The 27,611-nt window shown below is 36.8% G+C and overlaps 1 protein-coding gene across 3 annotated transcripts; it reads right to left on the minus strand.

Annotated features, from left to right (window-relative positions):
• Positions 1-27,587, minus strand: PAIP1 (poly(A) binding protein interacting protein 1). Of its 3 annotated transcripts, XM_085568107.1 has the most exons (13): positions 27,349-27,587; positions 25,870-25,988; positions 23,165-23,268; positions 22,385-22,566; positions 16,958-17,146; positions 13,468-13,580; positions 9,889-10,000; positions 8,218-8,343; positions 6,018-6,124; positions 3,952-4,069; positions 3,765-3,819; positions 3,059-3,152; positions 556-1,420 (listed from the first exon to the last, which is right to left on the minus strand). In XM_085568107.1, exons 4-13 carry the CDS (start codon positions 22,493-22,495, stop codon positions 1,327-1,329), a joined length of 1,119 nt encoding a protein of 372 aa, XP_085424233.1. In that variant the 5' UTR covers positions 22,496-22,566; positions 23,165-23,268; positions 25,870-25,988; positions 27,349-27,587; the 3' UTR covers positions 556-1,326. The 3 variants fall into 3 exon arrangements, with proteins under 3 accessions (XP_021409532.1, XP_085424233.1, XP_021409531.2); XM_021553857.4 differs by lacking the exon at positions 23,165-23,268 and having other exon boundaries at positions 1-1,420; XM_021553856.3 differs by lacking the exons at positions 23,165-23,268; positions 25,870-25,988; positions 27,349-27,587 and adding an exon at positions 23,936-24,158.
• Between the last annotated feature and the right edge of the window lie 24 nt (positions 27,588-27,611).

Consider the following 27,611-nt stretch of genomic DNA (forward strand, 5'->3'; position numbering starts at 1 on the left):
TTATATCAAAGGAAATAAAGCTAGTTAAATTTTATTTTCCAAAACTCCAAGTAAGTAGGTAACTCCTAAGTAAGTATGTTAAATAAACATCCAAAAACAGCCACTGCTTACTCTACTTGCAGATGCACAACTTATTTAACCTAACAAATAGCAGTGAAATATTATCAGAATTATTTACATGCATATTTACAGTGGGTGTTCTTTAGATTAGCTAACTGTTGGGAAATACTTCATGTTTGTTTTTGGTAAGGATTTCTACTCAAGTCTAACCAGCAACAGGTAGCAGGAAACAGTTCAGCTGAGTTTGGCAACAGAAACAATGGAGTATCCTAGGAAAAGTAACATAATTTTTTAAAGTAAAAAAAAAAAAATCTGTTGGCTTTAGAATGTTAACATTTATGAAATATATGAATTTACTCCAACTACAAAATTAAATCAAACTACATAAAATTAGAAGAATAAAAGAAAGTTACAAGGGTTGGGAAAGGTTAGACATGTTAGATACATTACTAAATAAAGCAAAAGAAAAAAAGCAGTGCACATACTCTTGAGAAGCATGGTTGATAACATAACTGTATTACTATTGCCTTGAAGAACACAACAAATTACAGAATAGGTTTTTCTTGTAGATTTGAAAATAAGCTTATCTGAACCAAAGATCTTGAAAGCACCTCACTTCAAAAATACTGCTTGCTTTTTCACATATCAACATGTAATGTATTTATTCCAGGAAAAAAGAAAAGTCCAGACCTCATCCATGTATGTTTTGAAAGAAGAAAAAGGAAATGAACAAAACAAAAATTAATACACAAAACTTTCACAAGCCACTTTTCATGATTGTGATAAATGGGGGAAAATATTTCTTTCTTATTTGGATCATATTCTTCTTGGGGGGAAGTGGAGAAAGTAAATGCAAGATATATTGTTTATTGTAAATAGGATGAGTAAATCCCAATATATACTAAAGCAAACAAGCAAGCAAATTCAGATTATTAATCTTTCCCTTTCTTCCTCAATGGAAGTTTTATGGGACATTTCCCCATTAAATTTTAATTTCAATTATAACTTTTAAATAATTTTTATTGCAGCCAAAACATTGTTCAAAAACATTTTTCACAAAATAAACTATGTTATATACACAACACTTTAAGTTACAGGGCATAAGTTTACATTTTTTTGGCAGGTTCTGTTAAACAAAATGGAAATTGTGTAACTTTAGTACTTGGAGAAACTCAAGTTCCTCATTTTGGTACAAATGTTTTGTGTCCCCCTTCACTCTAACCATACCTAAAGTGGTTAAATAAACTAACATTAATACATAACATCTCACTGTTTTCTGTTGTGTTCTGATTCTAGACAGAATTTTTCAAATGCTTCTTCAATTTCTGGATCCATCTCATCATCAATCTCATCAAAATACCTGAGGGGAAAAAAAAATGACCAACAGTGTTAAGTTTACATACAGATTTTCAGAGCCAGCACTGTTTTGGAATTTGTGTAGATGTTAAGAATAAAATGAAGTTTTATAAATGACTGGTATTTACATTTTCCTAAAGGAAATTAAAAGGAAAAAATAATGGGTACTAGGAAAACAAATAAACAGAAACCTCAGAGCAGCACAGATGTGTTCAAATACCTACAGTGTTTGCCACCTTTTTAGATCATCTCATGCTGCCCAGTTTAAAAGACAGAAATAGTTTCCAAGATGATAGAAAATGCAATCATGCAAGCCACACTTCCCAAAATTTAATAATGCATCTCTACTGATCCAATTACAAAAAAACATAATTACTAACATATTAGTGTCATTTTGATTGGTCAACATCCTAGTTCAAAGACAGAATACATTAATACAGAAACCCTGCATTCCTGTTTATTGATATGTAAAAGAAGGCCATAGAAAATGTGTAAGAAAAGTTTTTTTGCTTCAAAGTGTTGTATATTGAGGAAGCAGTCTACATATTTCTCATTTGTTCCTTTATTCTTGCGGAGTGTAGCCTTCAGAAGAAAGAGCCCTCACACAGAACCTCCACCCTGATGTGGTCATGAGAAATAGCTGACAGAGAATCAGCAGACATTTGTCTGAGCTTTTCTTAAGCTTTCAACAAAGAAGGTTACAGTCACCATGCATGAAGGTTGACTCAAAGTGTTCTACATATGACTCTTAGGATTTGCTGTGTTTTTAAACTTATGTCTGTGTTCAATATGTATTGTTTCTTCTAAAGAGATTCACATTGGTCTTTTTTTTTTCTTCAGTATGAGTTTTTTGATTTCTGATGACATCTCTAATATATCTTCCAATGTTCTTGACATTTCCCTCAGCTAGATACATACTGAAAGTTTTCTAATTTACGAAAAAAATACTGATTCAGGTCTGCACTCTTATCATGCATAAAAACAACACTGAAAATGTTATTGTGTGTCAAATCATGGTCTGAAAGTCCTCTTTTGTGAGCATAAAGCTCAGAGCAATTTATTTTAGACCATATTTCTCCTACTTATTTTACATATTTCTTTATTATAAACTGGTGCCAAAAACCCAGGCTATATTCTCCACTATTGCTTCCCCTTTGGCCATTAGGTTGCTTTTCTTGCTGTACAGGAATAATGAGTAGCCCTCCAATTGAAGGGAATAGTCCTTAGGCTGAAGAGAGAAAGTTAACACTTTCTCCCTTTTAAAGACACTGGAAATTCAGTAATCATCTCTTGCTGAGATGTTCATGCACAACAGTCAAACAAATTCAGGTTGCCTTACTACAACCACTTGAAGGCTTGGTGCTTCATTTTGCCTGCAAATTTTTTCTTAAGTGCAGAAGTATGTTTGTACATGTGCATAAACATCTGATATGTAATTACGAGTAGAATAAACATGAAATAGTTTTCAAACTGATATGATTAAAAACCAATTTTGATCTGAACAAATACTGTAGAACTAAATAACAATTACATTATTTAGTTCCATTTTTGTCAGCACTGGAATCCTAAATCTGAACAATCACAGCATCACAGTAAAAATAACTATTATTTAAAAAATACATCACTAAAAAAGAAAACATACAGCTCTCCAGGTCCTGACAGATCTGCTCCATTTTCTTCATAATATGGAAACAAATCCTCTCTTTCAAGCAGCTCTTGGTATTTTTCTTGATAATCTGGCAAAGTAAAAATGAGAATGAGTAACATGTAAGACTAGTCTGCTAAATTAACAGAAATATGTAAAGTTGGAAAATGGGCTGGTTAATGAAATCATAAAAGGCAGGAAACATATTGACAGGAAAAGATCCTTCTCCAGTGTTTTTTCTCAGGACATGAATGGATGTCTACAAATGATGCCTAACTTCCTATAGAGCTGTAAAAATTGTGACAGATGTCTTTACCTCAAATGAGGTTATGCCACATTGTGCTCAGATTACAGATAAGGAGACCAAGGATTTTGAATTGATTTTGATACTAACAATGGACAAACAAAAGAAGACTTGAATATTTCTGGCTTTCTTGAAAGGTCAGATGCTGTAGATTACTGAAGAAGTTCTTCTGACCTATGAGCTCAAATGCACATTTTGCAATTCAAACACCTACCTTCTTTAACGCAGAATAAATCACGGGCTTTACTAAACCAGGGATTCAAGCAGATTTTTGTCTTTTAAGCTTAATAGGTTTTAGACTCTTGAATATAACATTTTACGTTATTCAACAGGCTGTAAACTTAATTACAACTTCTTAAAAATGATTGAGAAGACAGGCAAGCTAAATTTGTTCCATACCTGGGTCTGCTGCAGTGAAAGGAACCCCATCAGAAGTGTAAAATGTTGGTTCATTCTAAAAATAAAGTCATCCAGAAAGTTATATGTATTCATAGAAAAAGATTTATAGTTTCAAGTAATGCAATTGTCGATGGATCAAACCAAATTCACATGAAATTAATGAACTGAAATGTCCATACATTCTTACCATAAAATAGTTTGGGTCGTTTTCAGGTGTAGCTTCTGCATGTGGAGTTGTTCCATGAACTCGACCCCAGTTACTAGATCGCAGTTCTACTAGTTTCAGAAGCATGTGTTTCACATCTCTGAAATAGAAAGCACTACAAAAGTTAGAATTTGTGCCAAGCAAGAAATTTGGCTTCTCTTACTGTGCAAATACAAGATAGTTAAATCCATCCCAAAAAAACAAGTTCAAGAAGGATAAAATTTGATCCATTATGTAGATAATTTTGAATTCAATTTTACAACTGCAAGTCTAGATGATGTATGTGTCAGTTATGAGATATTCACCCTCTCCATTTCCTCTGCTGTTAAGTAAGGAGCTCATATGAAAGAGAAAATTGCTGTAGTTTTTACTGAGATACCACAACTTGCAGTACAAGTTGAAGAATGCAATCCTTTTTGATAAAAGGATTAATACTGGGGAGAAAAGGGAGTTGATCTTCAGATTTTATTTTAGCTATCTATTCTATGGTCCTAACTTTAGTCTTCTTCATCATAAGGAAATGTTTTAGTCAAAAGTAAGAAGTAATGCCCCCAGTACATTAGATATCAACACCCATTTCATCCCTAAAATAAGAGAAGATTCCTTTTTCTTTTAAGCTAGTCTATGGAAAAGAGTTATCATTAAAGAATACATAAATTAATAAATTTTACAGTTATTTTCCCAGCTGAAATGGATACTGAATTGATTTTTACCTTTTTTCTTCTTTTATATAGTCTCTGTATTCTTTACATGTATATTTGTAGTGCTGTAGCCTATTACAGTATTTTCAGCTAGCATTTCATCTACTATATTAGATAGAAAGACAGCAGCTCCAAGCCAGTGGTCCAAGGTTAGATTCTCTGGGAAGCCAGGTTGAAACCAGCTCTCCCAGACACATTTTCATAAGCAAAGTTTAGTTCCTATCTGAGGAGGAGAGGAATTCAGAAAGGGTTGCTCTGGGGAAAATTACCTCACCACTTATGTCTCAACCTGGAGATCCTTATTAGTTATGCTAATTTGCTAAACGTACAGAAATTGTATACACATTATGCTGGGTGTGCATCTTCAGCACTTTTCCACCTAGTGAGTTGGGCACCTAAGGATCCTTCTAAGATAACCCCTTTTTGTCACCTAACTGTGTCTGGCTCATGAGTTTAGGACCAACGAAAAGCATCAAAATTAGTTTGTTGTTCTGTATCTTTGAAGCCTCAGCTTGTGCCATCTATTTTGGTTCCTGAAGCAAAAATTTCCTCATCCTCTTGGGGGCAGCTCAATTACAACCCACAGATGGTATAAGCCACTCTTGGCCTCCCTCCATATGGCAAGAGATCAGTGTCTGAGCCCTCTACAGGTTTTTAGTAAGTTTGCAAGAAGCTGAGGATGAAGCAGAATCAGATAACCTCATGCATACAGGTGGTTTTATGACAATTTTATGATTATAGTCAACCACTAATTTATTACTAATACATTAGTCAACCACTCATTTTTTTCCCCAATTAAAGCTAAGACCTTGCCAAAAAGGTGTGCTCTCCAGAAAGAAAACCAAACGAAAAACAAATGACAAAGTAGATATCATTTTGCCTTTACATTTATAGTAATTTGTATGTATTTAATACAGCTACATATTTAGTACTTTTTCTATGTATTTAAGCCTGTTCAATTTAAAATTAAAAGTATAAACTATGAGATATTGCCCCTATTTCCTCTTGGTGTATTCTTGTTTTAAGAGCCTAAAGCACTTGCCGAAGATTTTGAGACCTAATAGGTTAAAAAAAACCCAACTGAACAGTGGAACTTGAATCTCTATTGAAAACTAAAATACAAAAAACCCCACTCCAAAACAAAATCAATCCAACTTCCAAAAAAGCCACATTATCCTTCAACTGAAAAACAGTTTTATTTTTTTAACATGGAAAATGACCCTCACACATCACATTAATTTTCATAAATATAAGTTTCAAAGATAATTTTTGCATTATAGCTGAAGATTTTTCAAGGTGTTCCTTTTTCATATAAACAAAACACTGCACATAAATTTATCTTCTCACCTGCTACAGTTTGCATCCAACACAACATTTTCAATTCTCTGAATAATTTCTTCCATATCATTTTTTCCTTTTTCTTTCCAGGCATCTTCTAAAACAGAACCTGTCAACTAAAGAAAAGGGATTAGTATTTTTTTTTAAGAAAATGAGAAATCCTTAATAAACACTCAACAAGAGATTCTGTACTGATTCATGACACTTGGACTACCCGATGGCTGACACTTCCAGCTGTATCTCTTTGCTAAACAGATTAATAGACCTCATAGTTTATTTTAAACTACAGACAGTATAAGAGCCCTGTGTCCAATATTTATGTTACCTAGAAGTTCACAACCACTTGTTTCAGTCTTGAAATATGATTTTGAAACAACTCTTCAGTAACATTAGTCAGATCTTACTTGATTTAAGTACATACTACCATCATTTATTTCCTTTAAATCTTATTTTTGTAGTTGATTCCAGCAGTTTATACAACAACAGGGAATACTTTACTGAGCTTTAGAAATACTTCAGTCAACTTGACCAGCATCACACATGCCAGAGAATTTCTTCTGGGTATTTATAAAGGAGACTAGAATTATCTGAAGAAGCCAACCTGAACTTTAATCTATAAAAGTGTACAAGGCTAAAGCTGCTTCCAGGAAAGCTTCAGCAGGAGTCAGTCTAAAACAGCTGTGAATGAAAGCTTTTTGCTACAAGAATAGGTACTTCATTGTCCAATAATTGCACAGGAGGAGTTAAATCAGAAAAAAAAAAATAGTTTGCCACTAATAGCAATCTCCTCGGCATAAACATTACATAATCAAAACCACCTGGAATGGCACTTGATGATACAAAGGGATAAATCCCAAGAGAAAAGCAAGTATATTGGTCAGCATTTACTTGAATTCGTAGTATTCTACAGTGGTCTCACTTTAATCCTGGATAATTAGGAAATAGCATCAAGATTACTTAAAAATAAACATATTGCACAGCAAACAGAGAAAACCTCTATTACTGTATTAAATGGAAAAGACAAAATGACACATTTATTGCTTCAGTAGTGAAACCAAGGTTTCATGAGGCAGCCCAGTCTAGCTACATATATATTCAACATTTGAGATACTATAAACATCAGAAAACACTTGCATGAAAAAACGGAGTCTCTTTTCTGTAACACATTTTAGATATAGCAATGTGTCATAAAACAATTTAAATTACTGGTTTTCTTCTTTACTGCACTGTAAAGCTTCCTGATTTGTATATTGCTGCTTATAAAGATTCTTCAATGAGCCTTGTCTCAGGGAAGCCCTGCCAACATAAGGACTGACCACAAGAGTGAATGTGCTCATTGAGTACAATCTCACACTTGCTGTGAAGCAACCTCCTTAAACATCCAAACTTCAAATGAAGGTTTTAAATTACAAATGTCTCTCTTCCCTATCTATGATATCAAAAGAAGCTGTCATAAATGAAATTCAAGATAGAACAGGCTGAGAAGCAGTGGAGTATGAGGAAGGGTAAAGAATGAAAAAAAAAAACCAAGTCGACCAAAAATCTTCAGAAAAATACTGTTTAGCATTTAACTTTCATTCCTAATGTAAACTGTTTTCCCAACTACAAGTATAATGATACCTACTGAAGATAAGAGTTTCTCCAACATAGAGGCTGTTTTATAAGAAAATGTATGGGCTATGACCAAAGAGGTTTATTTCCAACATGAAAGAGAAATCTATGTATTTCTATAATAGTAATGACACAGACAGCACAGAATAAGAGATATTAAGAACCTTTTGCCACAAAAAGTGGTGGACCCCAGTGGCCACATGTTCTTCAGAACACAGAGCATTACCTAAGATCTCACAATTCATTCAAACTGGTTACAGTTTTCTCCCACACCAGAAGCAGCAAAATGAGATCTAGAGGAAGCATTTACTCATTTGCACCTTAACTTCAGTTCTATCGCTCATTTGTACACAAATGGCCTTGTATTTATTTATGGAGCATCTTGTTACTTTTTTTACTGGCTCAATTTCCTAATGGTACTAAGGAAAACAAAAAAAGTAGTTTGCTCTGCTAATGCTGTAATGCATAAATCCCTATAAATACTTCCTCACTTGTAATTTACCCTACTATTCCCTATAAACTAGGGAATAAATAAACTATTTCCTATATTAAAGTTTAAAAAGACTGATTTTTTTTTCTTTTAAAATGACTGTCTTACCTTCAGCAGTTTCACTGCACAAATCAAATTACTGTCCAAAGGATTAGAGAAGAGTGCATTCAGTAATTCCCGAAGACCTTCTTGAAGAATTTCTGCCCGTGTAACCTGTCCCTTTGTTCCTTTAATCTGCAAAACATAATCAAAACCCACCCCCCTTAATATTTAAAATACTCAAGTTTTAGAAATTGTTTTTGGCACATTTTCTCTCTTGAATGCTGTATTATTTGGTTTATGATCAACATAGTTGACATTTATAGCCAAATACTGTAACCATTTTGGAACACCAGCTTTCAAGGAATCATGGAATAGATTGGGTTGGAAGGGACCTTAAACATCATCTAGGTCATGACCTATCTCAATCTGCTGGCCATACATCTGATGCATGTTAGGTTGAGGTCCTCATCCACTAACACGCAAAACTCTTCTCAGCAGAGCTGAGACTGATTCTCCACCCAGCCTGTATTTGTGCCTGGCCCAGATGAGTACCTTGCACTTTACCTTCTTTTCATGGTTCCACCTCCCAAGCCTGTCTTGGTCTCTCTGGGTGGCATCCCTTCCTGCCAGCACATTGACTGCCCCACACAGCTCAGTGTCAGTGCAAAACTTACTCTGAGTAATCTCCTTGCAATTCTGGCATAACAATGGAGGTCTAGAATTTTGTTTCTCTGCTAACAAATTGCTAAGAAAAGCTACCAAATGCCCGCCTAATGGCCCAAAAAATACCAAATTTCCAGAACTTCATGCTCTTTTCCACACTGCATTGCATATTCTTTACAGCAATGGTAGCTTAGTTCTAGAAGGCAGTCTTTATATAATTAAAAAAATACAGAAAATTTTAAAACCAAATGGTATACTTCAAGAAATATGGTATACTCCATACAAATAGACAACTTCCCCCATTTCAAAGTCTTTGAAAAATCTTCATTTTTTTCTTCTAGCGAGTGAAAAGCAGATTTCAAGGACCACTTACAGTCCAGAAATGGAAGAGTCAGAGAAGGAATTTCCCCATGCCAGCAGAAACTTTTTACAGTGTTTGCTTAAATCAAACCACTGAAACAATCAAGTCAAATGTGTATTTTTAACTACATTACAGCAGGAAGTGAACTTGGTAAATGCACAGGCATAAAAATGAAAAAAAATTTGTACACATTTTTGTACATATCACAGATACAGAAAAGAAATCTAAATACAAGATTGCATACTTCATGCATCAGTCAATGACTAAACCATCAGCAGGAGTATCCTTAATAGTCTGCATTTTTAATTCCTCGTTTTGAGGATTTTTCACATCTGCTTCAAAGGTTTGTTAACACCTCTTATTAGTACCTGAATACTGAATTACATACTGAATTGATCCTGATCTACTTCTGCTAGGCATTTAATAACATGTAATATGTTGGTTAAGTATCGCCAGTAAAAGAAAATAAAAGCTTCATTCCAAATATGTTTGTGGTTGGCTCTTCCCACAAATTCTTACACTTTCATTTTTATACATTTCTCTTCTAATGATCTAATCTTTTTTTTGTTTATATGTTTCTTGGACATATGCATTATAATGAAGCTGTTCCAAAGTTCTTTTACTTTACTGCCCTCTGCCTTTAGAAAAACATCTCAAATTACACAAAGCAAAAAATATATGAAGAGCCACATGACAGCCGACTTTCTTCTTACCTCTAAGTTAAGATAAAGTTCAGCTAAGAACAGCACAAAGGCATGAAATTGTTTTCTAGTAGTCTCATCCCCTTTGGTAGCTTCATCTCTGTTTTCATACTCCGTTCTACACCTGTAAAAATTAAAACACAATTACACCATCTGTAGTCATTCCAACATATGTAACATGTTACTAATTTAAAGGAATACTAAGAACTTATGAACTGCATGAAAACCATTACATGCTGAATGCTGGGATGTATGATCTGTGAAGGGAATAAGAGGCCTTCACAAAGAAACAGTGGATTTGCATCCTTTTAGAGAAACACATATGATTACATGATTATGTCTTTAAGCACTGAGATATCTGATGCAGCAAATTAAAATAACTTAAAACCTAAAAGTTAATACAGTTACACGATTTATACAACTGAATATGGGTCTAGGATGTGCAACGGTAGCACAGGCAGCCAATTCCCAAAGAAACGAAGGAGACATGTTCCCCTCTTGGGGGTGCTTCCCACATTATCTCAGATGCCTTTACACTTATTTGATAAATTGTTGCCATGTTAAGTGACAGTGATACATAATTCATGACACCCAGCTGTGCAGTGTTAAGTGACACTGTAGATGGAAGGGATGGCACACAAGAGGGACCTTGACAGGCTTGAGAGGGGGCCTTGTGCAAATCATGCCAAGTGCAAGGTTCTGTATAAGGGTCAGGGCAATCCCAAGGATTGAGAACAGCTTAGGCAGGGAAGTGATTGAAAACAGTCCTTCCAAGAAGGACTTGGGGTGTTGGGTGATGAGACGATGAGTGTGACAGCACATGCTTGAAGGCCAGAAAGCCAATTGTATCCAGCATTCAGAGTCCCGTGAGCAGCAGGTGAATGAGCGTGATCTGCCCCTCTGCTCTGCTCTGGTGGAACCACCTGCAGCACTGTATCCAGAGCTGGGGTCCTCTGAGCAAGGACACAGGCATATTAAGTGAGACCAGAGAAGGCCTCTAAGTTGACCATAGGGCCTTAGCATCTCTCCTATGAGCACAGGCTGAGAGAGCTGTGACTGCTCAGTGGGAAGCACAGAAGGTATTGGTGACACCTTGTAGCACCTTCCAGTACTTAAAATGGGCCAACAAGAGGGGCCAAATCCAGGGGAAGGATTTTTCACATGGGTATGTAGCGACAGGACAAAGGGGAATGGCTTCAAACTAGCAAAGGACAGGTTTAGACTAGATGTTGGGAAGAATTTTTTTACTGTTAGTGTGGTGAGACACCAAAGCAAGTTCCCATAGCAGCTATGGATGCTCCATCCCTGTGTTTAAAGCCAGGCTGTATGGGGCTTTGAGCAACCTGGTCTAGTAGAAGGTTCCCTGCCCATGACAGAGGGGTTTGGAACTACATGATTCTTAAGGTCCCTTCCAACCCAAATAATTCTATGATTCTGTAATTTAAATATAAATACAAAAATAGGATTAATATAGTATGGCAGTGAAGTAATTTTCCTAGTATTTAGCAACTGTGCAAAAAATACACCAGTTTACCTAACGGTACAAAACAAAATTTTAAAAATATGTGAGATAGAAGGAAACCCAGACAAATTTTAATGTATTCTGAATGATTGTGTAATGGATTGAGGAAAAAGTGGAGAAACTGAAAAATCTTAAAGAGTTGAAATACAAAACTTCAGGTAGAAACTTTGTTGAGAAACAGAAGATGACCTCTCTGTGGTCACATTGTTAGGTTGTTTATCTGCACAGACCCTCCCACTCCCAGTTTTATCCATACTAGCAAGCAAAACACCAGCAACTTTAAATTAGTAGGTTCAGGATGCTAACATTAATGTTATCCATTGGCTTTTCTTCAAGAACCAGAAAATGCAACATTAACAGGGATTTCCTTTCATGTTCAAGTAAGACACAGTTAAAAAAATCATAACCAATTATTTTAAAAGAAAAAAAAACACAAACAAACAAAAACAACAAAATAAATAGAGAACAACAAAAAAAAAAAAAAGAGAAAAAGAGAGAAAAATGAGTGTTTTCAGCTTCTCCATGCCCTGGTTTTATCTTTTGCTTCACAGTGTTTGCACTACATCAAGGACTCTTCTGCTTCTCACCCCAGCCCACTAGCAAGAAGGCTGGAGTGAAGATGAGGGGAGACACAGCTGACCCCACAGCTATTCTATCCCATGTGGCCTCATGCTCAGCATATAAACCAGGGAGAAAGCTGCCTGGGGGCTGCTGCTCAGGAACTGTCTGGGCATTATGGGTGATGAGCAATTGCATGGTGTGTCTCTTGTCTGGTATATGCTAATTCTTTTATCACTGCTATTATATTCAGATCCTTTTCTATCCTTATAAAATATCTTTATCTCAACCCATTAATTTTACATTTTCTGCCCCCAAATCTCTTGCCTATCTCATTGGAAGGGTGGGGGAATTGAGTGAGGGGCTGCAAGCTGTTTAGCTACCTGCCAGGTTAAACCATAACATTCCACTCATGACAAAAGACCATTGGAATGCACTACAGTAAAAGTTTATCACACTTTTGCTGGACTAAGTAAAAACTTTTCAAACAAGAGGCAAACCTGAAGCTTAGAAAGCCAGATGTATTTAAACAACAAAAAAAAAAAAAGGCAAAATTCTAAAGAATTCTGAAGTGTCCAGACAGTACTCTTTCAAATGTCATGCAGTAATATTTGAGAGGATACATAACAATTTAAAAATGTTGCATTTATGTCAACTACAAAGTCTAACCATTATTAAGATGCAGTCCCCAGAAATCTGCAGCAATTGAAGAAATTTATCCTTCTGAACTTTATACAACTATTTCATAGATACAAAGTCAGCCTATCAATGAATAAACCTTACACACAAATTCCAGCTAAAAACCAAAAGCACTAATTAAAAAACCACAATTAAGTAAGTACTGGTTAGAATCAAAGGACAAGGACAGTACCCATATGTGCATTTAGTATACTTTTAAAGTAGATTAACTTTCCAATTTGCACTATTCTGGGGACAAATCTAATATACTTAGTTCAAAAGATCCCACAGAACTTCAAATGGAGTCCTATTTTTATGTTTAAAAATATTAAAATATTTTAAGATGCCTGTGTTCAATACCCAGCATGTACTTGTGTTTCGATACTCCTCAATCTCTGTTACAGTGCACTTGGGCTATGCTTTTCCCCTTTCAGGGACCCCGTGACTGGAATCAGATAAACAGGGTCCCCTCCTTCCTGCTCCGATGGGGTTGGTGGAGAGCCAGAAAGCCTTCCCTGTCCAGAGCCTAGATAAGGCCATGTCCCTTCCTGTTCGCTCTCTCTTTTCCCCCTCATCTCATGGATTAAACAGCTTGGAGAACCACATCGGGATATTGGAGCCCCTTTTGCATCTTTGCCCAGCTCCTGATTCGCCTTCCCTCAAGGCCTTGTAAATCTGGGCCAGTCTAGTAATTTGGGGGGCTGTGAGGGGAGGCGCATAAAATCTCTACTATTATTTTAAGTAGTACCTCTTTGTACGCAACAGAAAGAGTTAACACGCAAACCAGAAGGATGCAGCTGAAGAGAATGAGGCTTAAAGTGACTGGTACTGACCTTTGAAGCAGCAACTGTCGGAAGTTCCCACTTTGTGGACTAATGGTTAGGTGGTGAGATAGATAGTTACACAACCGTGCTCCCATGTAAGAGAAATTTGGCACAGATGTGGCCTTCCAAAATAAAAATGGAAAAATATATTATTTATAAAACTAATGATTAGGCTATCAGAAAATACTTTCAAAAGCTTTTCTGAAATGCATGCTTAATGTTGATCAGACAACTCAAGAGCAGAAAATGAATGATTAATAATTATTATTTGCCAAATTCACTTTTGTATAGCTTCAGCATGCTGCTACATGCATTTATATGTTATATTAAGCAGAACTTAAAAGTTCATTATACTGTGATTCTGTAGAATCTAAGAAAAGGCTCTAAGAAAAAAACCACCATTATGCCATGTGCCTTCATGCAATTCTATTTCTGCACTGTGACCTACAACAGAAGAGTGTCTCAAAGTCACATACAGACTGCTTATACAAAAAAAACAACACTGGACATTAAGGCACTTTTTCAAGAACACATACTCTCTCAAGGACCAATGGTTATATTCAAACAACATCATAAAAAGTTGTCTTCTTTCAGTCTATAAGCTATTTATTCCACAATCTTTTTTTGCCATGGCTAATACCCAAGGAAAGAGTGTAAGAACATAGCAAGTAAAGAGAAATACTTTCTCCCATACATGCTCCAGCAATCTGGAGAATTGCAAACTTCTGAATCAGAAAGTAAGACTAAACCATTACAATTAACAGCTCTTGGTGTGTCCTTTTTTTCTAAAACAACTCCTGTTACTGCTGAACAGCTATACCTATGCCATCTGAAAAAAGATGGTAAGAATGATATTGTGTAAAAAATCTTATGTTTTAATCTGATAATTCAAACTTTAAAGAGATGGAAATTTATTTTGTTCACTCATTTTCAAGCCTCCTCTAACAACACCTGAATTTCATATTATTTTTCAGATGCAGTTTCAGTGAAAGAAGGTTCTGCTGCAAATAACTTCACCAGCTCTGCCCAAAAGAAAATGGGGATACTAAGAACTCAGTAAATTTCTACTTTGGTTTTATAATCCGTTAATATTTTTTTTACATTTTGATCATCTATTAGTGCTACAGATATGTTTGCATGTTTGAGCTGTTCCAACATATTTGAAAAAAAAGTCTTGTTAATACAATTATACCTAGCTACCTCTTACACGTAGAGAAAAAGACATAATTCTACTATGTGAATAGAGTTGTTGGAAAAAAATTAAGTGTCTTTGAAAGATACAACAAGTTTAAGTAATTAAGATAGACAAATGGAATTCACTTTCCAGTAAGGGGCATGTGAACTACCTAAACAGACTTTGATGCTGTGGTTCAATCAGTTGCTCTAAATAGAAGAGGTATCCCTTTTTTATGTTAGCCTTTTAAATTTTTTTTCCTAACAAAAAAAAAACCAAACAAAACCAAAACACACCAAAAACAAAAAACAAAACAAAAACCCCAAAAAACCCCAACCCAACAAACTCCCAGCAAACAAAAATTTTAACATCCAAATATATACAAGAATTCTTCAAATCTCATCTGTATTTTTAAAAAATTATCTTCCTTATTAGTTGGTCTGTACTCGTGGTTGCACTAAACATTGAAATAACTATATTTTAGATATTATGATCTGGCATATTTTTATCATCCTATATCTTCTTAATAATCAACTGTTACATTGCAAAATCATATTATTGGAACAATTATTGCTGGTAACACCACTTTATCTCCAATTCAAAAACGTCACAATCTAAGCATGAAGGTTAATCTACCAAAGATGTATCTTGAAAAACTGTAGCTGCTCTAACAGGAACAATCCACTGCATTAATTAGGCATCAGTAAAGGTTCTTTATGAATTCAGTGTCCAGCTTTTGGAAGACAGAAGAACTGACACTTCACTATGTTCTAAAATAAATAAGAATGTAAGTATATATATAATTACTATTTATAGATAGGCTAAGGTATTTTATACAGAGGTGAAGGGAAGATCCTACAGGATGTGGGTTTATTTTCTTTCAGTAGATTTCCTTTAGAAACTTAGCATCTGTAAATCTGTTTTGTTGGATCAAATTTGTATCACTGAAGTAGATGCTTGTAAGTTTCAGCAGTTTTAATTGTTTTGAGAAAAACCAGGAGACAAATGCTTGAGCCTCTGCTCAAGACAGAAGAATTATTAAGTGTAGTTGGCTTTGCTTAGACACTATGTTAGTCTGACACACAAGATATCTAAAATTAGATGCTTTTAGATACTAGCATAGCTTTTTGGCATTAAGCTATATTTTGCATGTAACTTTTTCATGTAAATTTTTCAGACTAACATTGAACTTCTGAGTTGAGGAAGTCACAGTAAACCTTAATGGTGAGCTTGTTTTTAAAGGGGAATAGAGAGGAAGAGGCAACATTAAAGACTTCTATTAAATGTGAGCCAATGTATTTAAAATACAGGAAATTAAAAATAGCATAAAATCCTTTTTTTCCCCTTCCAATAAACTATCCTCCATGGGTTCAAATAAAGAATGGGAAAATGATGCTGCCAAATGCAGCACAGGTGATAATCATGTCTAACTAAACTGGTCTCAATTAAATTTGCATTAATTCTGTATAATAATGAGAAACCTGAGACTCTACTGTTCTGTACAATGACCAACTAGTCATTCCACTTCTACATACACCAGATTAAAATATTCTGCAGGTACCTTCAATTAAATAAAACTCTTGATTTTTACTTTAATTCAAGGCAGAACTTGAAAGTAACAAACCCATGAAAGACACCCAACAAAATAAAGAGCAAGCCAGAAGCATGGCTTCCTTTTCTGCAGCGAGCCCAAAAGACAGTAAGAGCAGCTCATTTGCTAAGCAACACATATTAAGCTGTTCTTTCCAATGGCTCCCCCAATTAGTGCAGAGTTCAGCTCAAGGTCTTTGTCCTCATTTCCATGCCATCAATGCGACTGGACCTAGTTACCCTTAGAGGAGCTTTCCTTTTCTCCAATTATGCTTTTCTGAAATAGGTATATTTCAAACAAAGAAAAAATCCTGGCAGTAAAGAGGTACTTCCCAAAGGATGGTGTGTACAGTAGGTATGGTTTTAATTTTTTAAAATACCGAGGAATTAAAGTATCTTGGAACTATGAAGAATTTTTTTTTCACAAGAGAATAAAAGTGTACAATATTGTATAAGTTTCTTCAATCTTTACTAACAAAAATTAAAATACAACTTCTTTTAATTAAGTACCATAATTTCAGCTGTAGTATGTTATCCAGGAGATACAAACACACAACAAAACTAAGCTAACATTTCAACTTACTAAGCAAAATCCTTCCCTATATATTTCAGTCTAAAAGGAAAAAAATATCAAATAATAAAAATACTATGTTGTACAATTATGTAACAAATACTGGAATTACTATTTTGAACACTGGGTAACAGAAGCATAATGTCCATCTTGTAATACATTACCTGCTGATAGACAAGTTCAACAAGTTCTTGTAAAGCTTCATCTGCAATAACCCAGCCATTCAGTGTTTCAGCAAACTGTTCTATTTCCGTTTCAAAACAACCTGGTTGCTCCGTGAGGTGATTTAGGAAGTCTTGTACATATTCTGCCAGGGTCAGATAGCCATCACATCTATCTTCAAAGGAAGAATCCTGTAGAAGTCAAAGAATATGCCAAATACTTTAAAACAAGTACTTGAATAATTTTTACACCTTCTGTCTCCAGAAATAACCATACAGCCCTTAGTTTTGAGTCTTTGTATGCTTGATAGAGATGTTTATTACACAGTTCACGTCAACATTTTTACAGAGCATAGACCTCAACATCTCCTGGAGTGTAGACTTCAGAAGCCTCTTGTAGACCAGTCACCTTAAGAACCAGGCAAAATATTTTTACAGACATTAGGGTCTCCCAGTAAAATACATACAAAGATGAATTAAAAATAAATAATTTTCCCAAGTTGGTTGCAAGATTGACTAACAAACAAAGTAAGTTTATCTGTTAAGGGTAGAACTACCAAACTGAGGCTCAACATGCATTCCTGGTGTGGACACTAACTGTATTATGGATTTATAAACTGGAGAAGGAAAAAAAATGGAAAATTTGAAACAAAGTATTTTGGGCTTAGATAGTGTGCTCCAAAAATATGCAGAAAGGAGTGTAATTGGAGAAATACAATAAATACATAGTACTGTTCCCATGTAAGAAGTATAATCAGAAAACCTGCTATTTTAAAGACAGAGTATTTGCATCTCTTGGCAAAAGATTAAAGACTACAAGGCATGAAATAAAACTATTCAAACTGAATTGCATTAATTTACAGCTACTGAGGCTTAAAACCAGACAAGACAGTAAACACACTTGCTCTCTAAACAGAGGAGGGGCTATCCAGTATCACTTTATTGATGTTTATGCTCCCACTGATGGAAAAGAAGAACACCGATTTTGTCCATTCAGAAATTAATCTATGTGAAAGCATCTAAAGTCAATATTGTTCCAGGTGATTATAATGCAGGTATATGAAGGGAATAGCAAAGAAAGCAGCATACTTAGTGATGTCACTAGTAGCAACACAGTCCAAATAAATCATTTTGTCACACTACACAAAAGGTTGTGCAAAGCATCTCATATATTTCAGAAATGCAAGAAGGAGCCTGAAGTGTCACTTTTTTAAAATGACTTACAATTAGCAATTCAAGACATAAGAGTAACAAAGAAAAATCAGAGTTTTCAACTGTTCCACCATTTAAAAATGCTTAAAGGTTATCTACAGTAAAGCTGAGCTAAAATGATAAAGCACTTTTCCTTTACTTAGTGTACATAAATATATCAACAAGGATTATAACTATATTCTCCCACTACCCCTTCTACTCCCCTAACAGGGATTTTTCATTACTTTGTCTTCTAAATGCCTAACTCTCCTCTACTGAGAAGCAACATGGATATGTGAAAAATTCCTAGCTGGGTATGAACTATGAGAAAGACAAGATACACATTGTTGAAAATCACATCCTGATATTAATTTCATGACTCGTAAAAAATGTGTGGGTAAAAAAAGCAGACTTTCCAAAATCATTCAGACATGTCATAAGTTAGTGAGGTGGGGCATACATCAGTGTAACAAAAGTAAAACCAGAATGATTCCCTATAGTTAAGTAGAAGATATGCTGGTTAATAACACTAAAGACTAAATAATTTAATGTTGCCCACAAGAAATAGGAAAAAAATATGGGTTTATGAAAATAAAGACAAATTATTACTACATTTGACAACCTGAGGATTGGAGCACGGGCACTCCAGAGGTCCTTTCTAACCTAAAGTTTTCCATTCTAATGACTTGGAGCTTAGAAATCCAAAAAGTAAATGCTAACAGGCCTATGTATGACTTGCTACATACTCTTCTTCACTAAAGAAAATCAATATTTATAAGGCAATTTCAAACAGTCCAGTTGGAGTTCTGTACAATAAATTTAAAACTAGTTTGCTTCAAAGAGCTATTACATTACTGTGCAGCTACTGCAGCTTAATCACATACAACTGAACTAGCATCTCTGCAAACAACCTGTCTGAAAACTCTCTAGCCAGGCTGCAGAGCATGCAAGTAGCTAGCAAAAGAAGCTGCTCCTTCTGACAGCTGTCAGATTGTTGCAAGATCCTCCTTCAGCAGAGAGGAAGCTATCTTTCTCTCATACTCACTTGACAAGAATCCAGTCTTAGAGAACATCCTTGTGTTGTAAGGGATTCCAGTACCACTTGGAATACTAGTGTCCCTGTTGTATATACACTCTTATTTTCAGCTTGTAATTAAGAGGCTAAACACAGAGAACTAAACTCTGTACCATATTCATTTACCTGTACTAAATAAGCTACTTCAAAAGATGTCTAGGTTTCAATAACTATGCCAGGGAACTGAACAAATGGGAGAGAAAAATTAGTACTTTAGAAATTCAGAAATATACAACTTTATTAAAATTATTTGTAATTGATACTTTAAAAACTAACTAAATTTAGCCCAATATCTTCTAGATATAAAGTACTTGCATGTCTCATTGTCAGATTTTAAAATTTAACATAAACATAGAACCGCACAGTGTATCAACCCAAGGCAAACAAAGCAAATGGCCCATGATTATTTTTCAAGAGGAGCTGGCCTGTAAGATTACACATCACTTCAAAGTCACTGTGACTTTACACTGTAAAGTCACAAAAGTCAACCAGAAATTTTCTGTTAATTTCAATAATTACTCCAACAAGCCAGTGCTCCAATTTCTTTCTCTAATCTTTGATAGCTACAGGATGGGATCCTGGCTTATTCACAACAGGAGAGTAACTGATGAAAAGATTATAGACTTGACTCTCTTTTATTATGTGTCAGTTCATAAGTTTACATATAGAAGAGTAGCAGGCTAAATTGGTACTAACAGTCTTCTGATTTACATAGAGAAAAACAAAGCCTGTAGCAAATATTCATGAGACAAATATGCTTAGTCAGTTTCTGTGTATGTACTGATTGCCATTTTCCTTTATCTAGTAAATTCACATTTCCACTTCTGAACTTAGACACTAACAACTTATCACTGATTTGATTTTTCTTCATATTTCTTATGAACAAGGTTTTTTCCCTACACAGTTATACGAGCTCAACAGGTTTCCAACAAAATTATTGCAAACCCAAGTACAAAAAGACTATTGCATATACAAAAGCACCTATTCATGCTTGAATGAGGTTAAGTGGCACTCATGCTTGGTCTTCTGATGGAAATTATGAAGTTAAAAAAGAAAAAAGCAGGAGAAAAGGATTGTGGAACCCTAAAATAACAAAAAATCTCACTCTTAAAGCTATGAAGTAAGAACATCATTATGCCCATCTGATGGAGTGACGGCCATATCATTATCATACAGCCATTCCAGGGAACAAATCTGGTGTTTCCTACTGGCAATTCAAACCTACCTAGTCACTAGTTCTGCTGCAGACATCTATAATTTCCATGGGTTGGATTCTCTATGCAAACAGTGAATTCCATGGAGGCCTTTCTTTAAAGTCCTGGTAAAGTTTTTCTGAAAATTCTAGTAAATCTTGTAAGCTGTACTCCTTAAACCATCTTCACAGGTAATTGATAGTTTTGAGCATCAAAAACTGGAAAGACTGGATATTAACTGACCCAACAGCAAATGCTACATGGACACACAGTAATTATAATGGTGCACAATCAAACAAGAAATCAACACTGTTTTTAAAATAATAAATGTTATTTTGCTATTGCAAAACAACTGTGAATTTTATGAGAGAAATACTATATTTGAGATCTAAAAATTCAGGGTTCTTCATAAATGAAAGCTATAAAGTACTAATTTTAAGTAAAAAAAAAAGTTTCTCAAAACTTTGTTCTGATTCAAATTTTAAAACTCATGGGCAAAATCAGTGTAACTGTAAAGTGTGCTGAATTTTTTCTTTTTATGACAAGTGAGCCCAATTCCTTCAGTTACCAAATTAAAAAACTAACAGATTTTGTAATAGTAAAGAATGAAAGAAAAATACCACTGTTTTATGTGTTTTATATTCTAATTAGATTAAAGTCCCTGCAACATGTTTTGCTAACATTTTCAGAGGTAGTTTTATTAATAGATGAATCACATTCATAGCACATTCCAACAACATAGCAACCAGGAACTCCCACATGCTTGTGTGTTTTTGCAAAACAGCTGAAAAGCACCATTGTTGGCATTGAAAATTTGCAGTTTTAAGAGTGCACTATGTATCCCACTCCAAAGGTTGTTTGGGTTTTCTCTTTGCCTTGAAACTGAAACACTTTATTTATAGAAAACATGTAACCAGTGCTGGGGCAAAGTAGTTATTTTTTCTCCTAGATTTTCAATTCACCAAAACAAATTCACATTGGCATTGCTAACAGTTGTATGTTGGCTTTGGGGTTTATTGTATAATAAAGAGTAATTATATTCAGTAAAAAGCAAAGCTGGTAACACTAAGGAAACATCAATTTTACTGGTGAGGAAAAGATTTCAAAATACCAAATCACCATAATCAGCATTCAAATGAAATTTTTCTATCAGTTATCAAAAACCAATTTGATTCAGCATCCCTTTTTTTTTTAATCATCTGATTGTATTTGTAAAAGTTCCCACCTGTTTAGATATAGTACTAGAATCTGACTGTTTGCATAACAAAAGGAATTCACAGAGATCTTCCCTGGAGTAGAATTACTGAATCAGTAACATGGAAGACAATGGAATAGAAAATAGAAGTACCAGCTTTTATTACATGATGTATCTACAAATTGATCTGAGTCTGGGTGGAAATATATTTATAACTAGGAGTGCTGGTAGGTAACTAGCAGGAATGAGTCTACCACTTTTTTTGACCTTTGGTGAAACAACACCACTTATGACACATGATGGTACACTAGCTTAGGCAGTCATGACAAGTGGTACCTGTGACACAGGAAATTCAGGAAAGGCAAAGCCTGTGCTAAGAAAAGCTAAAGTTCAAGATTTCTCTCCCAAACTTTCTTCAAAAACCTGTGAATTCTGCATAAAAGTGGTTATGCTTTAATTTAAAATGCAGTACAGATATGACTACAACAGAGGTAGTCACCAAAACCAGCTTACTCTCATGTTGAATGTAACCAATGCCTGTGAAAAAGGAATATGGTTATCTGCAGCAAGCTTTGGCAAAATATTCCACAGCAGAGGCTCTCATGTACATCATATTATTCACCCATTAACACTTAACAGCTCTGGAGGTTATAATCTGAATTTTTGCAATCTCTTCAGGAAATACAGAATTCAAATTATCTGACATAAAAGATTTCAAGAAAACATTATTAATTTGAATACAAGTAAATTGGCACACATGAAGTTAAAACACTCACTGTGAAATTTTGATTGAAGTTCTGGTTGTACCCCGATGGATAAAATTCAGGTGCTTTAGCAGACAAGTTTGATGTTGCTACAGGATCCACAGCTAACTGAGGTTCAGCCATTTTTGGTCCAGAATCAGTAACTGAAACTTTATCTTGTGATCCAGATGGAATTCCCGTCTTTTGCAGGTGCTCTGAAAAGTTTTTGTTAACAGCTTCTCTCAGAAATCAACTAGTATGTATTCACACAGAGTAAACACTTTTTTTTACTAAAGGTATGGTTTTACTATAAATATACTTCCTTTAAATACATAGGCTTACTTCAAATACATAGGTTGTATTGTTTATTCTTAGGTATGGATATTAATTTAGGCACACTCCACATGTCTTTCTACATGATAGAAAGTAAGTAGTGCTTCTCTGCAGGTGAACAAAAAAAAAAAAAAAAAACAAAAACGAGAGATGGGGGAAAAAACTTATTTTCCATGTAAACACATTGTCTAAGAGTTAACCTAAGCAACTAGTAAATCTGCTTATAGTACAATTGATTATCCTGTGATTTTTCATAGATTTTAGATACAAATACAAGATACATCTGTCAGGTCAATAAATGACAGACATCACTAATTTTTACCAACACTTATTTTCAACAAAATTCTCAAGGACATTGGGCTATTGTCATTCTTACCATTTGCCAAAACATCCAATTGAAGTGTTTTTAAAACACTATTTTCCAAACTCTCTTTACAGACTAGCTCATAAAGTTTATTGAAAACAGAACCTGATACCTACCTGAAAAAGCTGACCAACAAACATTGCTTTGTGTTATTGTTGGGTTTGGTTTATTTTTTTGCAAGTAGGCTGGAATTCTTCAATAGGGGGAAGGCTGAGACCATCTGCAGTCAGATTAACAGATGGATTAAAAGCACACTCAGATGTGGGGGCACAAAAGGGGGGAAAGGACAGAGAGTATTGCAAGCAGCTGCAATACAACATCACACCTTTACCTGATCCAGGTCCGTAACCCAGTATGCTGGTTTCAGCTGGGATTGAGTCAATTTTCTTCTTGATAGCTAGTACAGTACTATGTTTTGGATTCAGTATGAGGAAAGTGTCGATTATATGAGTTTCCCATGCTCTGGTGGTGAGCAGATGCACAAGAAGCAGGGAGGCAGCAAAGACTGGGCAGCTGACCTGAACTGGCCAAAGGGATAATCCATACCACAGAATGTGACGTTCAGTATATAAACTGGGGAGGGAGCTGGCCAGTAATTGTCAATTGTTGCTGAGGGACAGGCTGGGCATCGGTCAGCAGGTAGTGAGCGGCTGCACCGTGCATCATCATATGACTCTCTCTGGTTTTCTCTCTCTTACCCCTCTCTAGTCGCGCAGCTGTCCGCCGGCCCCCAGGGCTCACCACGCTGGCCCGGCCTCAGCGCGGTGCACGCATCGCGCACCGGGAACAGGACCACGCTCCCGAGCGCAGATGCCGGCGCCGCTGCGGCGGGCGGAGAGCCGCGTAGGTGCCCCGCGAAAAGAGCGAGCGGGGAAAGCAGCCCCTACCTGCCATCCCGGTGCCCAGGGGCGCCGTCTTCGGAGGCCGCAATGGCTCCTGCTGCGGGAAGAGGCCGCCCGGCTGGTGCTGCTGCTCCTCGGCCGAGCCCGAGCCGCGGGACGCGCTGCCCGCGGGCCGGGCCCCGCCGCCGCTCTCCGGCGCGCCGCCCCCGCGGCCCCGGCCGGCACCCGGCACTCGGTCGAAACTCTCCGACATGCTGAGTGAGGCCGGGCGGCTCGGGCGCTTATGGGAGGGAGGAGCGGAGCGGGGCCGGGGCGGGCAGAACGCGGGCCCGCCCCGGCCCCGCACTTTCGGTTTCACCCCCGCACGGCGTCGCGATGGCCGCGCCCGCCCAGAGCCCGCGGCAGCCTGGAAACGGCGTTTCCAAAGGCACCGTATTCCCTGCGACTGCATCTCCACGGTAACGAGAGGGGCGAGGTGACCGTGCCAGGGCCCAGGCTTCAGCTACAATAGGAGACCTGCAGCCACAGGTGCATCACGCCAGCTGTGCATACACAGCTGTTTCTACCAGAAAGGGATGGGAAAGCTACAGGCGAAATTCTAAATTTAATCCCATAAAGTCAAGCCTCCAATGTGACCATATTATTGTACGGTTAGGGCTACTTAATAGAACTATATTTGTTCAGAAAAATATATTTTCATTTATAATTTGCGCATGATGTGATAACAATTGCTCTTCCGATTTAATGTTTAGCAACCACCTTCCACACCAATAGGAACCAACTGAAGAACATGGTCCATGTAATTAATTTTTCCTAATATTATCACATAAACTGAGAATGGTTCAACTCACATGTCCATTTACAATTCAATGAATCTACTCTTCAGTTTCAGTCCAAAGTCTTGCTCTCATTGTTTTGCAAACTCTGTATCACAATCAGCTTTCAAGAAGAGGAGGGCAAGTGTAATCTGGTGTGCCACAAATACATCTCAGCTGATCATGCTAGGGAGTTTATGCTTTGTCTCCCTGAACAGTCTGGTCTGTGCTGACCTTGCCACTTGTTCCTGCCACAGGAAAAATCAAAAGATTGTGTGGCACTGGGTCCAGCTCCATTTACTGCTCATGAAGGGGTGAAAAAAAATAAGCAAGTATGTATGAAACATTATGAAAAATATCAGAATAGTGTTGTCTTGTATTTAAAAAAAATCCAATTGGATTGTAAAATGATGCCTTTAGAAGTCAAGTTTCTGTTGGGTTTATTATTACATGCTACCATTTTCAAATATTAACAGGGGAGGGGTAGGGTATAAAATATTTGTTAGCTCCCCAAAGCATGAATTGGACTGATTTTTGGCAAGATAAAAAGGTGGCCAGACATTAAAGGTGTCATAAGTTAAAATTAATGAGGCTCCTGGGGAAACTGTTCCTAGGCAACCCTTCTAGAAATATAGAATGGTAAACTAATAAATCTATACTCTGCAACTGAATGTGAGCTGATGCAGGATGTTTTGAATGAGTTGTAAAAAAATATATAATATTTCACTTGTGTAAACCATTGTCAAAACTAATTTCAGTAGTATTATCAATTCTTTAAAGATCAAAAACTAGCTCCTAAATGTCTACATTTAAAATATTCATTGTTCTTTTCTTATATCAGCTCCGGTTTTAATGCCTATATTATGACCTCTGTCCACATCTGTTAGACTTTGGCTTACCAGGAGGAGAATGAAAACCTTACATTAATGTGAAGATGAAAAATGAAGTTCTCCACCATTATATAATGGGATCACTTTTGAATATGCCCATCTTTGAAGTTAGCAAATCTCACTCTTTATGCTTTGCCTCTAAGAGGAACTGAATGCCTTAAGTTATTGAACAAGACAAGTTTTCACCTTTGGACATAAATATGAGTTCTTTACACTTAGCATTAGTAGACATTTTATATTATATTAATTAAATAACCATTTGGCAACTACTTACCGTTTAAAGTGGAATGTGATCCCAAATCCATATTTTTTCTTACAGATGCACTACTTAAGCTTGCATGAGCACAGGTGAGTTTGGTTGGGAACCCAATTTCCTCTCCCCAGTGTAGGTGCCTAAAACAAAATAAAGAAAAATAATCAGGTGGTTAATTCCAAAATAACAAGCCCCAAGTACTACATACAAGAGTACACCCCTTTAGACTGCTTAACATTATGCTTAGAAGGTTTTGACCTGAGTAGCTGAAGTCCTGTGAATTACTTCAAGCCTCTGAGACCACACAGCAGAACCCCAGAGATCACTAAACTAGGCAGACCTAACATAAGCACCCAATGACTGGATTGAAACTTTCACCAAATACAATTATGAACACTCCTAGGCAGCCACTAGGAGACCCCTGCTTTGTCCTAAGTGTCTTACCTCAAATCTAAAACTCAGCTCAGAAACCAAACCCACACACACCTTCAGTGCCTGGTGCCAAGAAGCCATACACTGTAACCTTATCACTACTCAGAACAGAGGCATTTTTACAGAAAATAGGCATTTGCTCTATTTCTTTTTAAATGCTGATAACATATTTCTAATTAGGAAAAAAAAAGGGAGAGGGCTGGTTCTAGCTTTTGAAGTGTAATTTTTGTTAATAGTTAGAATTATTGCAATCGCTACCATACTGATGAGGCATTTTGTTGTAGGAGTCAATGGTTATTGAGCCCAAAACATAAAGCACAGGCATAATCTGTAGCTCTAAAGTTCTACAGATTTCACACAAGCTTATTTAAAAGCACAGTAATGAACATTTAGTAGTAGAGAAGCCTATTAATTATTTTCAGGATAACTCTCATGTTTTCAGTGCGTAACTTTACCTGCTAAGTCACCATTTACAAGTCTGGAGGCTATGTGACATCTCCAGCAAAATGCAGTTTTCATGAGTAACTACACAGACTTAAGTAATCTAAAAAAAAATAAAATAAAAAACCCAAACCAAAATACGCCTCATACATGGAACCCACAGATCGCGTGAAGTAAGACAACATATGCAGGACTGTGTGAAGACAGCGTATGGAGGCAATGGGCAGTGTGGCTGGCTGTCCTCTGGAACTGCCTCTCCAACCCCATGTGCTCTTCACCCAGCCATGTATTATTTCAACAGCTATAGAATCATAGGAGCGCACAATCGATTAAGTTGGAAAATACCGCTGAGATCATCGAGTCCAGCCTATGAGCACGACAACCAGACCATGGCACTGAGTGCCACGTCCAGCCTTTCCTTAAACACCCCCAGGACGGTGACTGCACCACCTCCCCGGGCAGCCCATCCCAGCATCTATTCACACTTTCTGTGAGGAAATTCCTCCTTATGTCCAAAGTGGACACAGCTCCCCATTTTCTGTTCCCGTACTGCGCCTACCACTCCGACACCTGGCTGCTTTATCACGCATTTTAAGAAGTACCAATAACGAAGAGGACACCACTTACGTGCAATGGCGTTAGCCCCACGTCCAACACGCGCGTTTCGGCACGTCCCCTCCGCAGCCCCGACCACCGCCTCCCCGCCGCGGCCAGCCACGGCAGCTCGGCGCGGTGATCTCGGCGCGGTGATCTCGGCGCGGTGATCTCGGCGCGGTGATCTCGGCGCGGTTATGCCGCTCTCCGCCGCCGCGGGCTCGGCCAGGACGCGGCGGCGCCGCCACCGCCCCTCAGACGCCGCGTGACGCGGCCGCCCGACCCCCGCGCGCCCC

The sequence above is a fragment of the Lonchura striata genome, chromosome Z (genome assembly GCF_050655825.1).
Source record: "Lonchura striata isolate lonStrDom1 chromosome Z, ASM5065582v1, whole genome shotgun sequence".
In the NCBI taxonomy this organism is placed as follows: Eukaryota; Metazoa; Chordata; class Aves; order Passeriformes; family Estrildidae; genus Lonchura; species Lonchura striata.